This window comes from Notechis scutatus, chromosome 4 (genome assembly GCF_049901735.1).
Source record: "Notechis scutatus isolate UNSWTSFEM ecotype Mainland chromosome 4, rNotScu1.2, whole genome shotgun sequence".
In the NCBI taxonomy this organism is placed as follows: domain Eukaryota; kingdom Metazoa; phylum Chordata; class Lepidosauria; order Squamata; family Elapidae; genus Notechis; species Notechis scutatus.
The window spans coordinates 43353816-43371802 of record NC_142012.1 but is presented as its reverse complement, the minus strand read 5'-3'; the positions used below and the strand labels follow the sequence as shown (position 1 = coordinate 43371802).

The window sequence follows — 17987 nt, the reverse complement described above, 5'->3', positions numbered from 1 at the left end:
ATTGTACACAATAGTAAGCATTTACAGTAGTGTTCTCTTGTTGTAACATATCGTATAAATTGAAAAAAGGCACACATACATATGTCCATACACACCACAAATTGAAATTCATAGAATTAATAACATTTTATTTAATAGCTCAGCAGTATTTGAAGAACGAAAAAAATTGTATCATCCATGTAGAGTGCATTGCTTCTTGAACTTTTCCTATTGGCTATTGATTTTGAAGTATTGGTTTTCTGGTTGAATGAAATCTGCACAATCCAAATGTTTGTGCTCATATTTGCAGTTAGAAAGGAAGATGCCGCAGTTGAAAATGCAAAGACTCATATTCTAAATACATTCAACATGAAATTAATATTTCAAATTCAATAAAGTAAATCATACATAGAATTTCACTATAAATTACTGTATAGCCAATAACATTTTCATAGAAAGAAATATACTGGATCTGAAATAGACCTTTAGCAACAAAATATAGCTGGGCACAGCTATATTTACTTGATGCAACTTTTTGTTATTCAGATATTGCATGTTCACATACATCATTAAAGTGTAACAGAAAGAGTCACTATAAATAAATAAGAATTTGAAATGAAGTTGAAATTAAATTGCATATAATGCTGTGAAAATAATATAATTTAATGTTTATTGTTTGACAGAAGTTTGTAAGATATCTGAATGATTTTGATTTGTGTCTTTCTCCACAGTCTTGCATCTGTCATAAGGGGTCAAGTATTAACAGCAGATGGAACACCACTAATTGGAGTCAATGTCTCCTTTTTACATTATCCTGACTTTGGTTATACAATCACTCGTCAAGATGGAATGTAAGTTTTTTTTCATGTACCTAAAATATAGCAGTTTTCATTCTTCTGTCTATACATCAGAATCATTGCACTGATAGGTTGCAAGATAGTTGACTGTCATAAGGTTGAAACTGGCTGGACTTTGATAAGTGACCACAAGGAAGAATCAGATTTATCAGCTACATTGGGAAGCAAAAAAACTATGGTTTGCACCAGTATCAAACCAGTGCTAAGAAAACTCCATAAATACATTCCTGAAGTCACAAGAAGTTGTGCTTATCTTAGAGGAATTATTACCATTAAATCTTAATTGTATGTATCAGTTGGAAAGGTATAAATTTAAGATGTATTACTAAATAATTATCTGGTTTACCTAGGTTTGACTTGGTGGCAAATGGTGGTGCATCATTAACTTTAGTGTTTGAACGATCACCATTCCTTACTCAGTACCATACAGTCTGGATTCCATGGAACGTCTTCTATGTCATGGACACCCTTGTCATGAAGAAGGAGGAGAATGACATTCCTAGCTGTGATCTGAGTGGATTTGTGAAACCAAATCCCGTAATTGTATCATCACCATTATCTACCTTGTTCAGGATCTCTCCCGAAGACAGCCCTATTATTCCTGAGACACAGGTAAAATGCCATTTAAGTGTAAAAATCTTTGCGTACAAATAATTGAAATATATATTTTAAATCATTAAAACAACAATAAAACAACAATATGCAATTTGTATTGGTCTTATCAGTGTGCTGGTTAAAAAGTTTTAACTTTATCAATTCCTAAGTATTTCTCAATAGTCAGCTAATGTCTTAATCTTTCTATAATTCATTCTGATCTCTTGAAGTCTCATTCATTTCATTTTAGAGTTATGTGATCCCAGTTCACACCTGTTTCCTGACACTGTGTCTTTTCTGACCAAACAATTTTTTCTGACCAAACAATTATGTGACACCTAATAGTTAATCTGCCTAAAAGAAATATCATGTTTTGCTTGTCAAACATCCAATAAGCTGCAGGAAAAGAATGAATAAATGTAAATGTCTTTTTTTTTTTACCCTTCTATGTTATTCCTAGAATATCTGCCTATAAGAAAGACTAATTTGAGCAAGTATACTTACTGGAGAGAATTGCCTCTACATAATTTTTCAAAATATTGAAGAATTTGAATGAGGATAGTTGAGTCTCCAGATATAGAAAAGTTTTCATTCTTGGTTTTCTGGCAAACAGCTTTTCCACGATTGTGTTGTTTGTTTATGGGTTTTTTTATTTTATTTATGTATTCAACACCATTAAATATCCATCTACTTACCTATTCAGATTTGTCTGTTTTATAACTTGATACTCATTTCAAACCCATGTACATGTATTCACAAAAATACTTTTGAACCTTCTGACTACATTCTGCCTTAGTTCTTGCTTCGGAATGTAAGTCCTTGCCTCATTACTTCAATAATATCATTGTAGAGACAAACCAGCATTTCAAAGATATGTTTGTGAAAATTGATGACATTAGGCTGTTAAAACCTTCTTTATCACTCTCAAGGCTATCAGTATCTTCATTTTAAAAAAAGCTCTCAAAACTAAAATGGCAGCACATGAAAAAATAATGTCTGGTGAGATTTAAAAACAATGATTAAACAATTACCTGCCCGTGCTATGGTTATAACCCATATTGTGTCTCTGTGTGGTTTGCAGACCTTAATCAACTTGTTTGTAATCCTTTTAGTTGTTTGGCTCAAGTGTTGTTTCCAATCTTTCCAAAGATAAAACAGTAGCTTTTAGTAATGTAAAAACTAAGCCAGCAACCAATGAGTTGATTTTTTCCCCTCAATATAAATTAATTTAGAAAGTTTTTCTTTCTAGGTGCTTAGTTAGGCTCCTGAAAAGAATATATTAAATGTGTAGTGTAGATTTTCAAAGCTGTTTATTGGTGAAATAACTTCCAGATAATGCCATAACAGAAACGATCTGTTGCCAAGTTCAGTTTCAGATCTGTTCTCAAGAAGCTGGCTAATAAAATATCATCACATTTATTTTTCACATTTCTGAACCACCCTTCTCCCTCAATAAGCAGTAGTTGTCTCATACAGCATTACCTGGAAGTCATTTCATCAATTATATTAAACTATTTTCTAGTGGCATCCCATCATGATTAAAGTTCTCTCAGAATCTTTTACAGGTAGTCCTCGACTTACAACCATGACTGAGACCAGACTGTCCATTGGAAAGCAAGGCAGTTCTTAAGTGATTTGCACCTGATTTTATGACAGTGTGCCACAATTAAGTGAATCACTGCAGTTGTTACCGAATCAAGTAGTCATTCAATGAATCTAGCTTTCCCATTGACTTTGCTCGTCAGAAGCTGGCTGGGAAGGTCACAAGTGACAATCACATGACCCCAGGATGCTGCAATGGTTGTAAATAGATGCCAGTTGCCAATTCTGATCACATGACTGTGAGCATTGTGATGATTGTAACCAGGCGGTCTGATCAAACATAAGACACTTGTTTCAGTGCCAATGTAAATTTGAGCAGTTGCTAAATGAATGGATTATCAGTCGAGGATTACCTGTACCTGTATTTTCTTACTTGTGCATACAATGTCATACAAGTAGTCCTTGACTTACAACAGTTAGTTCAGTGACTATTCAAAGTTACAACAGCATTGAAAATGTGACTTATGGCCATTTTTTCACAGTTACAACCTTTGCATCATCTCCATGATCATATGATCAAAATTCAGATGCTTAGCAATTGGTTCATATTTATGACTGTTGCTGTGTCCCAAGGTCACATGATCATCTTTTGCAACCTTCTAATAAACAAAGTCAATTCACCTAACAACTGGGTCACTGCCTTATCAACTACAGTGATTCACTTACAAGTGTGGCAAGAAAAGTCATAATATGGAGCAAAACTCACTTAACAAATATCTCACGTAACAACAGAAATTTTGGGCTCAATTGTTGTAAGTTGAGGACTACCCATATATAGTTTCATTTCCAACATATTTTTTCATTGTCTTTGTTTAACAGATTATGATGAAGACATTATGAAAAGATGTGTGAATGATTTTTTCTTTGCATGTTTTTTCACTATATCTTATCAGTGCAGCAGTATAACTAGTTGATAAAGATAGTATTATATGTAATGTATTTTGGTACAGGAATACATTCCTAAGTTCCTTCCCAGGTTGATTGGTTTGAATGATAAGATAGGAAAACTATATTTGTTATTTGATTGTTTCAAATCTATATTTTCATGTTTCTTGATAATACTTTAATACATTTTTAAGGGGGAAAAATAAATTACCCAGTAATTCAGGTATTTGCTCAGATAGTCTACAATTTCCTATATTCTTGTGACTCTTTGGGAAGCTATTCAGAGAGTTCTAGATAAAATTCATTCTGTGAATTTCTTTTCATTCGTGGTTAACTAAATAAAAAGAATATTTTGCCTTATAAATACAATAATTTCACAAATCAAATAACCACAGGGAGTGAGGAAAATATTATTCTTCATGTCGATTAGCTCATTAATATTTCCTCAAGGTATTCAGTACTCTTCAAATGCTTTTGGGCTTCTGGCCATAACAAATATGAAAAGAATATTCTGATTTCTGTTATCTGGTGTTTTTTTCTATTTTTTGTACCTTTTCCATCATATCAGTAGATTTAAAGTGGTGAGACTAATTTATTTACTATTAAATTTATATCTTGCCTTTTTGTTTATTCCTGTTCTCATAGTGGCCTACAACAATAGAAACATAAGATGTAAATCTTAATAAAATTAATCAAGGTAATTTACAAAAACCAACATTAAAATCAACCATATAAATAAAGATATGTTTTTGGCATCTTCCTTAATAGTATGAGTGGGTCAGCGAGACCTCCCTCAGAGCATATTCCATAGACTGGCAGACACACAAGAAAATAGTCCTTTTCCATGCCAAATGTTTGGCTGCAAGGACATCTTCAACAGTGTTTAAGTTACAGAGAAAATTCATATGATAGATCAGTTCCACAGATAATCAGGCCTAAGCCATTTAGGACTTTTTAAATCAACACGAGACCATATATAGTGCTTGATGAATAACTGGTAACCAGTGCAGATCTTTATTTACAGGAAACATTTGATTTCTGTTCCTGGTACTAATAAACCTCCTCATTGTAATTTCTCAGCATTTCTCATATAAAGTGCACTGCGATGCAATAATCAATACATGTTGCATCTGTTCATAAGTTGACTAGATCAGGAAGACCTAGTTGTAATTATGGAGATACAGTCCTTGTCCCAGAAGAATTTCCAAGCAGTAGACCTGGAAGAATATTGATCCATTCAAGGTCAGCTTCACCTTAATTCCAATGTCTCTGTCTCTTTTCCCCAACAATTTTTCTGTCTTGCCTGGATTTAATTCCAGCTTGTTCTTCGTTATATAGCCATTATTGAGATGAAGCCATACTCAAGGATATTGATTGCCTCCTTGGTATTAAAATACAGGGAGCAGTAGAGTTGGGTTTGGATTCTCACTTCATGCACAAGACCAGACTTCAAACTATCCTACTTGAGGTATATGCAAAGATCTGCTTCCAAAACTTTTAGAAAATCTAATGCTGGGAAAGGTGGAAGTAAAGAGAAGATGAGAACCAGCAGCAAGGTGGATGGACTCAGTCACAGTGGCAATGAGTACATTATAAGACCTAACAGAACAAATTTTCATGAAGAAAATCTTTGTGTTGCTAGGAATTTAAAATAACTTGATGGCAGATTGATTTTTTAAAAAAGACAAGCTCAAAACCAGCTGTTTCAGATTCACTGTTGTGGAATCAAATTTCAAATGGGCCCTGAAAATGTTCCTACTCCATGTTTGATCTCATTCAAAAGGGAAGTTTCTCCATTTGTTCATCATTGGATTTCTTGTTGTGGAAGTGACAGTATTCCATTAATAGGACCCATGTATCCCAAAGCATATATGGATTTGAAGAATGGATCTGAGTAGTAGAGTAATATTTATATAGCATGTTTCCTCTAATGAAATGCATATGCTATCCACCCTCAAGAGCAGATGTTTCCTTTTACTTTGATGATACCAATGCTTAGTTTAAATCCAGCTTTTGGGGGTGAAATCTGGTGTTTAATAATTAATAATATGTGGGCCTAACAAAGCTATATCCCAGTTACTATAAAAAATTTTTTTTGCAACTCTGACAAATATAGTATTTACCTGGCTTAATTTGAGACTTAGAATTCTCTTTTTAGGAAAATTTTCATCTTAACGAGGAATCTTGGTAGCTTTATAGATGAAATTTAAACTTCTAATTTGCAATGGTTTTTTTTTCAACTCAGTACCAACCATATAAAATATAATTGTAACACTTGGAACTAAATTCTATAGGAATTAGAAGTTACAAAATTAAAAACGTTGTATTTGTACCTTAAAATAAGGTAGTTTCTCTTTTACCAAGCGTCACGTACAATACATATTTTCACTGGTATCAATAGAAAAACCTCTTACGTGAATGAATCTTGCCTTAGATTTGTCTTACTTTTTATTTTTTTCAAGTATTACTTATTAAATTCCATATTTTTTAAAAAAGATTACATTTTTATAAATGAATACCTCTTTTAGGCATTTTATCCCTTTATGCTTAATCTTGCTTTAGTCTACTGTTGTAGTGGCGGAATAACCTTGAGAGATGTGGGAAGACATGTTGCAGAGGGAATGATCATACCTAAGTGAGAGGAGCCCGCAAGTGCTTAACAGTCAGAAAAAGAAATTTAGGAGGGACTCACCGTGATTGATCAGGTTGTTGAAAGTGATAATGGGAGATTTGTACTTTCAGATTTGCAATTCTGTTAATGTAGCCATACAATAAAGTAGAATTAGCTTATCTGGTTCTGTTTAACAATTATTCTGAAAACACCGGAAGTCATACTGGCAATAGATAACATCAGTGCAAAGAGGCCAGTCCATGGTTAAAAGTATAAATCACAGATGCCACTACAGTGACATCATCAGTCCCTCCAAAATCATAGCCAAAGTAAGTCCAAGAATCCAGGAATTTATAAAGATATTTAAAGCAATATATAATATATTAACATATCATATTTATTAGATGTAGACAAAAGTAAAACTAAAGGCCAGTTTGCTGTTTTGAGTTGGGCTTGGCTTCTGGGATTCCTGGAAATGTACCAAAAGCCATAGATCCAGATACTGCTGCCTGGAACAAGACAATATGAGATTCAAGACAAATGAAATCACATTATTACGGTTGTGTTCTTTTCTGGCAAAAACAGTTGGAAATCTTTGCCAGCATAGTCTTCTTCCAATGATAGTATAAATATTTTAGGTTGTTGTGATATTGATCATATAATCTAGACAAACGTTAGTTTAAATTTCATGTTGATTAATCATCATCAATTGAGAATATGATTGAAGACGTACTATGTCAAACAGGTAAGAAATTTTCTGTAAAGTTCCAGTCCAGATTAATTTAAAATAAAAAGTTTTACATCTAATTAAATGCAATCTTACATTTCATCAATATTTATATAATATGAATTTTCAATATTGCTGTATATGCTAAGGTTTCATAGATAACATTTTTCAAAAAAAATTGCACTTGTACATCTTCCTAAAATTATTAAATTATATTTCAAAATTCCAATAAAACTGGTTAGTACATCATGTAAAACTGAATAGTATATTACTATTTATTACTATTCTTAAGTGATTGCTACAAAACTAGGTTTACAGCTATAGTTCTCTAAACAAATAGCAAACTTGGATTAATTGGTCTTTTTTTTTTCATATTTTAGGTGCTCCATGAAGAAACTGCAATACCAGGAACTGATCTGAAATTGTCATACTTAAGCTCCCGAGTGGCGGGGTATAAATCTGTACTTAAGATCACAATGACACAGTCTGTGATACCATTTAATTTAATGAAAGTTCATCTCATGGTGGCAGTAGTAGGAAGACTTTTCCAAAAATGGTTCCCTGCATCTCCAAATTTGGCTTATACATTTATATGGGATAAAACTGATGCATATAATCAAAAGGTCTATGGTTTATCTGAAGCTGTTGGTAGGTTTTGTTTATCAGATTCTTTTGAATATGCTAATATTATGTAATAAAAATTATATTCAATAGTATAATTCATGGTGGATACATTATATAGAAAAAAAACACAAAATTATGCTGTAAGTTAAATACAATATTGCAGTCTGTTGTACAAACCAAATGTAATTTTTATATACAAATACAGACATATGAAAGGAATAATCATATTGATTTTGTAACTATTGCATTGATTGTGATAAACTATTATTTTTACATTGAGGAAAGGAATCGTTAGAAATAACTGCATTAAGTGTATCGTTTCTAACACTAACTTACACGAAGAAATGTACATTTGTTTTTGCAGAAAAAGCCTTATGTGGCCATGGTGTTTTCAAAATTGCCTGAAATTTGCTATTCAGCATCTGATACACATGGAGCCATAAACTTATTTCAAGGAAACATCAATATATCAATATATGAGAGCTTCTAGTTTTAATTATTCAGTACATTAATTAAATCTTCAAATACTGAAAAATGCTAATTAAATGTCCAGAACTGAAAATAAGCAAACCCAAGATTTCTGAATATGCAAATAAACAGTTGCTTACACATTTATTCATTCTGTTTATAACATTCCTTCCTTCCAGGAGCTTACAGTAGACTATATCATGCTCCCTTCTCCAGTGTTCTTATAATAATGATGTTGTGATAGTCTAAGCAATTGTGAAACTCCAAAATGTCCAATGAATATCCACAGCTGGATCCTTCTAGCCCTAATCCATCATTTTAATTAACGTAGCACACAATTATTCCATGCATATAATGGATGTGAAAAAAGTTTTATTTAAAGTCATTCTACCATAAGATTATGTTGAAGTCTTTCTAAAGTAAGACACAGGAGATGACAAACAGTAGAAACGTGCATCCATATTGGATGTATTCAACTGCTCTATTACCTAAATAAGATTTATATGATCATAGTTACCTCTGTTGATAGACCAAATCAATGGGAGGAATAGACAATTTTTAAAACTACATAATTCACTGTACCAATTAATATTGACACAATTTTCAGAGGACTGGAAGTTATAGAATTACAAGAAAACCAACTAAATGTTTGATTCTTTCAAACACAATTACTTTGGTCAGAATTTTTAGGGTTGGGGTTTTATCTGTTTTATCACGTGCAGGTTCAAATCCAACTTCATCCATGAAAACTTACTGTGTGAATTTAGGCCAGATGCTTGCAGCAGAACCTAGCTCGTAAAATAGTGGGAAAATAGCAGAGAATGAGCTCATAGAGGAAAGGTGGAATATAAATCTAGCAAATGGATAAATATTGTATTCCACAATAACTTTTGCCATACAAAATATATTGGTTTTCGTATAATATTTTTGTAATACTTTTTATTGAATTAAATAAATGAGAATAGTTATTATGATATTTGTATCTGTGATTAACTGTTATTTCTTGATTGGATTCTGACTCAAGGATCAGTGACCTTTTCAAATGCCAGCCTTCATGTCATATTTTAAAAGAAATCATTTAATTTTTTGAATTTAATTTCAAAATATTTAATTTCAGAATTTGTGTGTACCACATTTCCAGCTTCTGCTTGGATTTATATTTTTCTATATTATATAATTATTGCTTTAACATATATTTATTTAAATATCAACATTTAAACATTAAAATTAATCAGATCAAATAGTTAAAAGCCTTTCATAGTCACTCTATATTAATAACACTGTAAAATGAAAATAAATTAATCATGACTATCAAACATTGCATTGCCTAGTTTATAGTAAAATGATTATTTTATTATTTATTTCAGTATCTGTTGGCTATGAGTATGAATCTTGTTTGGATCTAACACTGTGGGAAAAACGGACAGCCATTCTACAAGGTTATGAATTGGATGCCTCCAACATGGGTGGATGGACACTGGACAAACACCATGTATTAGATGTTCAAAATGGTGAGTATTATTAATCTTATAATGTTATGTAGTGCATCTTAACTGAAAAGCATAAAGCCCCAGATTCCACGTCTGAACATAATTGCACTTTTTTAAAAAAAAGTTTATAGGCATTATCTTGGAGAATGCTGTTATTTCTTCCAATAATGTGATTAATTCATTATTCTGAAACACAAAATGTATTGCTCCTCTCCAAATCAATTAATTTCCATGCAATATAGCACTCTTTTATCTGATTCTGTCTCTCCAAACATACTTCTATGTCTATGCAATGTATACAAACAAACAAACTGTGTATGAGAGAGAGGGAAAGAGAGAAAGTGAAATAAATTGTAAGAGGTTGGTAAAGGAATATCCCCTTCTTAAGAAAATATCTGTGTGAGCACTAAAAGTAGACACCAGCTTGATGGCAAATAATCAAATAGAAATATGCTGATTCAATAGGTAAAGTAAGTAAAATATTGGCTCTTTCCCAAGAGATGCCATCCTACCCCTTTTAAATGGGCCATTAACCATGAAACAATATAAAACGAAGACACTATCCAGTCAATGCGGTAACTCATGTAAGGCAAAAGGAATCGGTGGCCAAGAACTTATTCATGCAGTGGTGTTTTTTTAAGTATATGTATGTTCATTTAATTATTTTTCTACTGAGTATATGCTGTTTGTAAATCAACTTCAGTGCTTAGAGATGTGCTAAGGAGGCAGTTGGCAAATAATGACTTTTGAAAGTGTTAATTGAATAAATGAAGTGACTAGGATGAGTGAGCTAGAAAAATGCATTGGCTTAGATTAGAGAAAGTACTGTGGAAGGTTTTTATAGGAATATCTTGAATGACTGCAGTAGTCGAATGTTCATTTCCTTGTTTATGTTAAAAGAAAGATGTGAAGGAACAACTTTTCAGTGTAATGAGGAAATGTTTAAATCAGATAGTATAGTGCTAACTCTAGGAAACATGATTAAATTTATAGAACTCATGTATTTAAGTGACATTGCAGATTTCCTGATAATCATAAAGGATATAATCATAGAAGTAGGGAGTTCAGATTCCAGTAGTGCACTTTTTTCCTAAGTGCTTATGAGGAATTGAATTCCATATAGAGTAAAGATAAGTCTGCTGTACAGTTTTCTGGGAGGGAGGGAGGCTGTGGCTGAGGCAGATAGATAGATAGATAGATGATAGATAGATAGATAGATAGATAGATAGTTAGATAGATAGATAGATAGATAGATAGATAGATAGATATTTACCTAGAAAATAGATAGATAGATAGATATATGTTTAATATTTAGTATATGAAATATTTACCTAATGAAAATAATATATATATTGGATTGTATAAATATATATATATCATATATATATTTACCAGTAATGGTAAAGTATAATAATTATGAATTTCAATTTTAAGTTTTGTACAGTCAATGAAATACAAAGTGACATGTACATTGCATGATTTAAATTAGATTGACATTTATAATGAAACCAATGTTACAATAATAGCTCACTGTTCTTGCAGCAGACTTAGATTGACTCATTAATCTTGATAATAATGAGGAAAGAAGTCTGTCCAATAAGCAGCATTAATTGTAAAAGTCTACATTAGGTACATATCTTCCTTCCCCACATTTCCTGTGAAGGTCATAAAAAATTATGCTGGCAAGATACTTTGTCTTTTTCCAATAATTGTTGATGCCTTTGAGCAGAACTAGGTTTAAAGGGCAGGTGACCTGCAAAAGCATTTTTGTTGTGTTTGACATATGAGAACGTAACTCCAAATACATTATAAAACCAGACTCTGCAACCCAAAGTAAATTATTATAAAACCATTTTGCAATGTGAAATTGAGGCTGTCAGAAAACTGCTCTACAGTAATAATGTACTAATACAAGATTTTGATTTGTAACAGCACATATGTTTGTAGTTTATTCCAAGAAAAGAAAGAATGGGAAATCATTGCTCCAATCCAACACTCAGCCGAAACTAAAAGAGAAAATCTGCATGCAAATAAATTCTGCAATTTGTTTTCATATAGCAGACTGAGAAGCAGCTTATGCAGAGATGCAGTCAACATTCCAGCTATCTGGAACAAAAGAAGACAAACATAGATTTGGATTCTGTCCAGAAACAGAAGAGTATTGCTAACTGGGATTACACGCACATACATAGCTGTTGTTCTTGTGCACACTTGAGAACCAGCAGTATATCAGCTGTTGGCATATGGTTCTGCTTCCACATATTTGGCTTATTATACATAATATTACAAGTGTAGATAAAAATAATTAGGAGAGATTCATTATGGATTATCTGAAGATCCGTGTTTGTCTTATTACTGAACTAGCTGTAAATATGAATTGTTGAGGACAGGATATCTAACACATTGTTACATAAAGTTACAGTTGGAATTGAAAGGACAATGCCAATGGGATTCTAAAGCAGTGTTTCTTGATATGTGCTCACAAAGTTTATGAACAAACTATTGCTGAATTTCATTGGTATGTGCTCAAATACACTATTCATATATTAATGTGAAATGCAATCACACTGTGAAATTTTAAGCTTACTATATTTAAAATGTATCTGGTTATAAAAAATTATTACAAAGAGAAGGGGGATCATGTTTCTGTTTTTTTTTTTTTTTAAGGAATCCTGTATAAAGGCAATGGGGAAAATCAGTTTATCTCTCAGCAACCACCAGTTGTCAGTAGTATAATGGGTAATGGCCGACGGCGCAGCATTTCTTGCCCAAGTTGCAATGGTCAAGCAGATGGCAATAAACTCTTAGCTCCAGTTGCCCTAGCTTGTGGGATTGATGGAAGCCTTTATGTAGGAGATTTCAACTATGTTCGACGGATATTCCCATCTGGAAATGTAACAAGTGTACTTGAACTAAGGTATATATTCCCCTAATTTTAAATAATTTTTAGAATGTGGTTGTGATGACTCAGTAGTATCTCTTTATCTATCAGAATATAAAAATTCAAATGGTATGAAAATATTATTTTACTCACACAGATAGAAAACCTTTTAATATATCATAACCATTCAGGTGGCCATGCCAATGGAACCACTATATGTAATGGCTACAGTATTTTACTATCACTGGGGATGCCAAGTTTGGGTCTTTTTTTAGCCATGAAAATTCACTGAGTGATTTTGAGTCAATGTCTCTCTCTCAACCCAAATGATTTCACAGGTTGGTTATTGTGGGGAAAAGTTGGAGGATGGAGATTGTTTATGCCGCCTGGAGTTCCCAGATCAATCTAACTAATAAATTAATACATAAAATTAAGGCTAAATTCTTACCAGCAACCTTACCAATTTTTGTTCTTTTAACTTTTTCCTTCTAATACTGTTCTTTTTGCTCTTCCTTCTTTTGCCTACCCACCAAGAAATAAAGATTTTAGACATAGGTAAGCATTTTAAGCATGTTCATACATTTTGTTGAAGCTATTATTGGCTTTAAATGAGTAAATAAAGTACTTCAAAAACTGCTTCAAACATTATTGCTTAAAACTATTCCGAAATAATTCTTAGTAAGCATAAGGTGAAAACTTGCTACTGTTTATTATTAATCAAATCACTTTCACATCCTAGTGTAACTTGTTACATCTTAAAGTATGACTCCTTAGGAAAATGTAAAGTTTAAAACAGATAAACAGTGTTTCATTATCTTTATATATTTCTGATCTGTTTTTAGGGTATTGGCTATGTTTTATTTCAATGATTGCTATCTTCATTCTGCTACACCTATCACCCACCTCTTTGTCTTTGAGCATCCTCAATACCATAGACCAAGGGTCTTCAAACTTGGCAAGTTTAAGACTTGCTAAGAATTCCTGAGCTAACATGACTGGAGGAGGAATTCTGGGAGTTGAAGTCCACAAGTCTTAAAGCTGTCAAGTTTGAAGACCTCTGCCATAGACAGAAACTACCATACTGCCTTTTTATATGGAATCCATATACACATTTGACTGCTGGGCATCAAGGCTTACAGTAACCCAGATACATAGTTGAACATTGTATACATGTGTACAAATGTCTGGGTTTCAGCAGAATAGATCAAAGAATGTTTTAGCACTGTGATGGAAAATCTAGTATATAAAATTTAATCTCTGGCATCTCAAATGTGTCTGAAGCTCTTAACATTGGAATGGAGTGGAATGGAACTGGGAACAGGGAGAAGAACAGAACAGAATACTTTATTTGGCCAAGTGTGATTAGACACACAAGGAATTTGTCTCCAGTGCAGAAGATATTAGAGATAATCTACTTTTCTACTTATAATTTTTTTTAAAAAAGTCAGAATTAAAATTGTTTGAATCCCACTTTTTCTAACATGTTTTAATTATATACATGAGTTTGCCATTTCTCCAATCATAAAATGCTACAAAAGGTAGCTTCCGTTAAAATATATATTCCTTGAGTTGTTCTCTCTCACCTTAAAAATAACAGTATTTGGGTGTTCACTTTCTTTTTCAGTGTTTTTCTAATGTAATAAAACTAAGCCAAATTCCACTATTTTGTGCCAGTTAAATATTCTTTTATTTAAATTTGTTCTCCAACCAAACTGTGTAAAATTATAATCCAGAGTTGAATTTTATATCTGATTAAAGCTTTTATTTGTCTTTAGACAAAGTGTAAGCACATTAGTCAAAAGATATGCATGAAAAGGCATATATTTGATCCATTATATTATTTACTGTAACCATTATCTTAAAAAAATTTGAAAAATATATTTTCCAGTTAAGAGGTTTCTGATCTTAAAATAAAAATCAGAACAAGCCATCAGAACCTTTAGTGCTTTGCCAAAATCTGTTCACAATTTAAAAATAGTTAGAATGCCTCCAGTTTAGGCTTATATTGTTCAATTGTCCTACTGCATTAATCAAATTTTACCAAAACTTAAACGTTACATTTTCCATCCAGATTACTGTGTCTATTAAAATAACATATTAGTAATTATTCAAAACTTGTCCCTACTTCAAACCATAATTTAGTCACAACTTGTTTATGTTAACCTCTGACACCCTTTGCCAACAATATTACATGCAATGTGTTATCCTAGCACTTTTATATTTATACTTATGAAATACTAAGCACTTTTTTTGTGAACAGATGCTCCAATATCACCAAATCTATTGGATACATGTTAGTAGCACATTTGCAAATAAATTAGAAATTGATCTGACGGATACTAGGGCTTTGTGTATTGCTAGGCAGTCTAATATTATCAGCTATGTATGCATTCATTATGCCATAAGTTAGATCTATTGTTATTGATGCAGCTAGTTAAACTTTTGGATTATATCTTTGAGCAGCAGACATATTCAATAAAGTTATTTACTCATTAAGAAAGAAAACTTTTTCTCCAAAATTGATTGAGCTTTGAAGAAAAGCTCCAAAATTGTATATTCTTTTATTTCATAGGAAAATATGGTGGCATATTTAGAGGTTTTTAAAATGCTGTAATATTTGAAAAAAGGCTGGATTTAATCACAAATATGTCTAATATTTAAAATTACGCTAGTGATAAGATGGTGCTTTTTGATCAGAAGAAAACACAATATATTTATCAGTAATATGGATTGTGTATTCAGATGGCTGATTTATGAGAAAAAGTTGAGAACAAAGGAGCAATCTAAGTGAAGAAATCCAAATATGATTATTTGAAGTTAACATTTCAAATATGTTAGAGATGTCATAGAATTATACACAATTATAGAATTAAAACAAAAAGATCACAAAACAATTAATTTGATCCAAATTTTAAGACAAATGACAATCTATGTGCCTATACAACTAGATCACCCGTTCTCAAAGTGTAGTCTTTGCCGAGTCAATTATTTTAAAATTTCCCTGTTTTCTAAAAACAGTAAATATCAATAGATATAGCCCATATAAACCAAAGCTTTTTGGAGATCTTATTATTTTTTTAGAATGTAAAAGGATACCAAATGTTCAAGAACCGCTGAACTAGACAAACAAAAATGTGAAATGGGATTATAATCATACTAAAAAAAACTTGTTTTCTTTTTTGCAGTAGTAATCCCGCTCATAGATACTATCTTGCAACTGATCCAGTCACAGGAGAATTGTATGTTTCTGATACAAATACAAGACGGATTTATCGTCCAAAATCACTTACAGGAGCAAAAGATCTGACAAAAAATGCTGATGTGGTAGCAGGGACTGGAGAACAGTGCCTTCCATTTGATGAAGCACGATGTGGCGATGGTGGCAAGGCTGTAGAAGCTACTCTGATGAGTCCTAAAGGTGGAGGAAATTGAAAATTTATGAAGAAAAAAAATACACAATATTAGTCAGCACTCATGATAACATTTAACTCTATCTAGTTGTTTACTCAATCCTGTACTTATATTTTGTTTTCTGAATGGAAGAACCTTCCAAAACTAAAGTGGCAAAAATGAAGTCTTTGATTTCCTATCATTGATAATTTGTCTTTCATTATCATGCATTTTGAATATTTTTACCTTCTACCGGGGATGTACATGGAAACCTGGAATGATACCTAAAAGATGGCATGTATATGATGCCATAATCATGCAAAACCATAATTATATACTTGCATCATAAATGTGTTGCAAGTACGTAAATCATGTCAATTGCATGATTGCATCATTATGCGTATATCATCATTTGTCCATCTGTATGCATGCTATAAAGACTTTGTATCCAGGGAATCATGAAGGGTTCAATTTATATTTAGACACAATGCTTAACAAACTGCAACAAGCAGTGTTTTATTTTCATACATGATATCCCAGCAATACTAGATATATCTGGTTAGAACACAGTTCTATTAAATCTTTGGAATCATTCTTGGTGTTTCATGAAAAGACATTAAAAATAGTGTATAAATAGAACAGGAAAAATGTTGATTGTTATAATTTGAAATAAAATCATATAGTATATCCTTGTTTGTTTGTTTTACTGAAGGAGTGGCAGTAGATAAAAATGGATTAATCTATTTTGTTGATGGGACTATGATCAGGAAAGTGGACCAAAATGGAATAATATCAACATTACTTGGTTCAAATGATCTGACTTCCGCACGACCATTAACATGTGACACCAGCATGCATATCAGCCAGGTACTTTTAATAAAGATTTCTTTTTTCTTTCTTTTGAGATAAGCCGTTTTCCCTTGAAACAGCCTGTATAGTTCACACAATAACAACACCAGCATCTTCTTTATTGCATCTTCACTAATGAAAAAATAAGTACAGGTCTAAATGAATAGATTATTCATTCATTCATCCATCCAGGTCTAATCTATTCATATCTTTTCAGCAAATAAAACTCCTGGCAGGAGACAAGGAAAGAAAGAGGGTTTTTAAAGATTTTTATGTTATAGAATGTTCTTATGCTTGCATTTATTTATGCCTTCTGTCTGTGAATTCCAGACAATTAAAAAAACTCAGCAATAAATTTTGTGTTAAGATATTGATAGTTATTTCACCTTTGATCACTCCTTAAAATAAAATTTACTGCCTTATACAAGAACATTGTGTTAAATTTAGTGTCCCTGGAAACAACCTTCAGTTAAATTATTTATTATTTAATTTTACAAAATGTAAATCATTAAAGTGAAACAATTATAAAAACAAAGATTGTATACATTTATAACTTCATTTTAGAAACAATTGAGAAAAAACAAAAACTTTCAAGGTGGATTGTAACAATTATTTGCACGTGTATTAAAATATATTAGAAAACTACATTTATCATATACATTTAGTACAAACATTTATTCATTGTTCTAGTGTGATACAAACATTTCTTTCTTTATTTGCTTGCTTGCTTGCTTCTTCTTTGCTATGTTGCAGTGGGTCAAAAGCTAATGTAGAAATCTGAACTTTATACCTGAAAGCAATTTAACACATGACAAAAATCAAGAAAGACTATCAAACTTCATAAATCAGCATGTTTATCAAAACCTATTCTTGTCTGAGCATAACTCAGATGCTGTATCTCCTAATCAGAACTATGATTGCGATGGCATAGCATTTTACAATTTTTTTTTTTAAATAAAGTTTTATTTGGGTTTTCACACGTACAAAATACAAGTAAAACATCTTTTTTGAAAATAGCATGGTCCCGGGT

General features: G+C 31.9%; 1 protein-coding gene across 27 annotated transcripts in view; it reads left to right on the top strand.

Moving 5' to 3' along the window:
- TENM3 (teneurin transmembrane protein 3) overlaps positions 1 to 17987 on the top strand; it is a 708976-nt gene that overhangs the window by 657503 nt on the left and 33486 nt on the right. For 18 of the 27 annotated variants that reach the window (XM_087963269.1, XM_087963268.1, XM_087963276.1 and 15 more), the window contains 8 exons: positions 711 to 830; positions 1187 to 1448; positions 7636 to 7903; positions 9715 to 9858; positions 12505 to 12754; positions 13253 to 13273; positions 15904 to 16136; positions 16821 to 16975. In XM_087963269.1, the coding sequence (XP_087819395.1) occupies positions 711 to 830; positions 1187 to 1448; positions 7636 to 7903; positions 9715 to 9858; positions 12505 to 12754; positions 13253 to 13273; positions 15904 to 16136; positions 16821 to 16975 (1453 nt within the window). The remainder of the gene's footprint in view (positions 1 to 710; positions 831 to 1186; positions 1449 to 7635; positions 7904 to 9714; positions 9859 to 12504; positions 12755 to 13252; positions 13274 to 15903; positions 16137 to 16820; positions 16976 to 17987) is intronic. The other 9 variants (XM_026667191.2, XM_087963273.1, XM_026667187.2 and 6 more) reach the window with 1 other exon arrangement.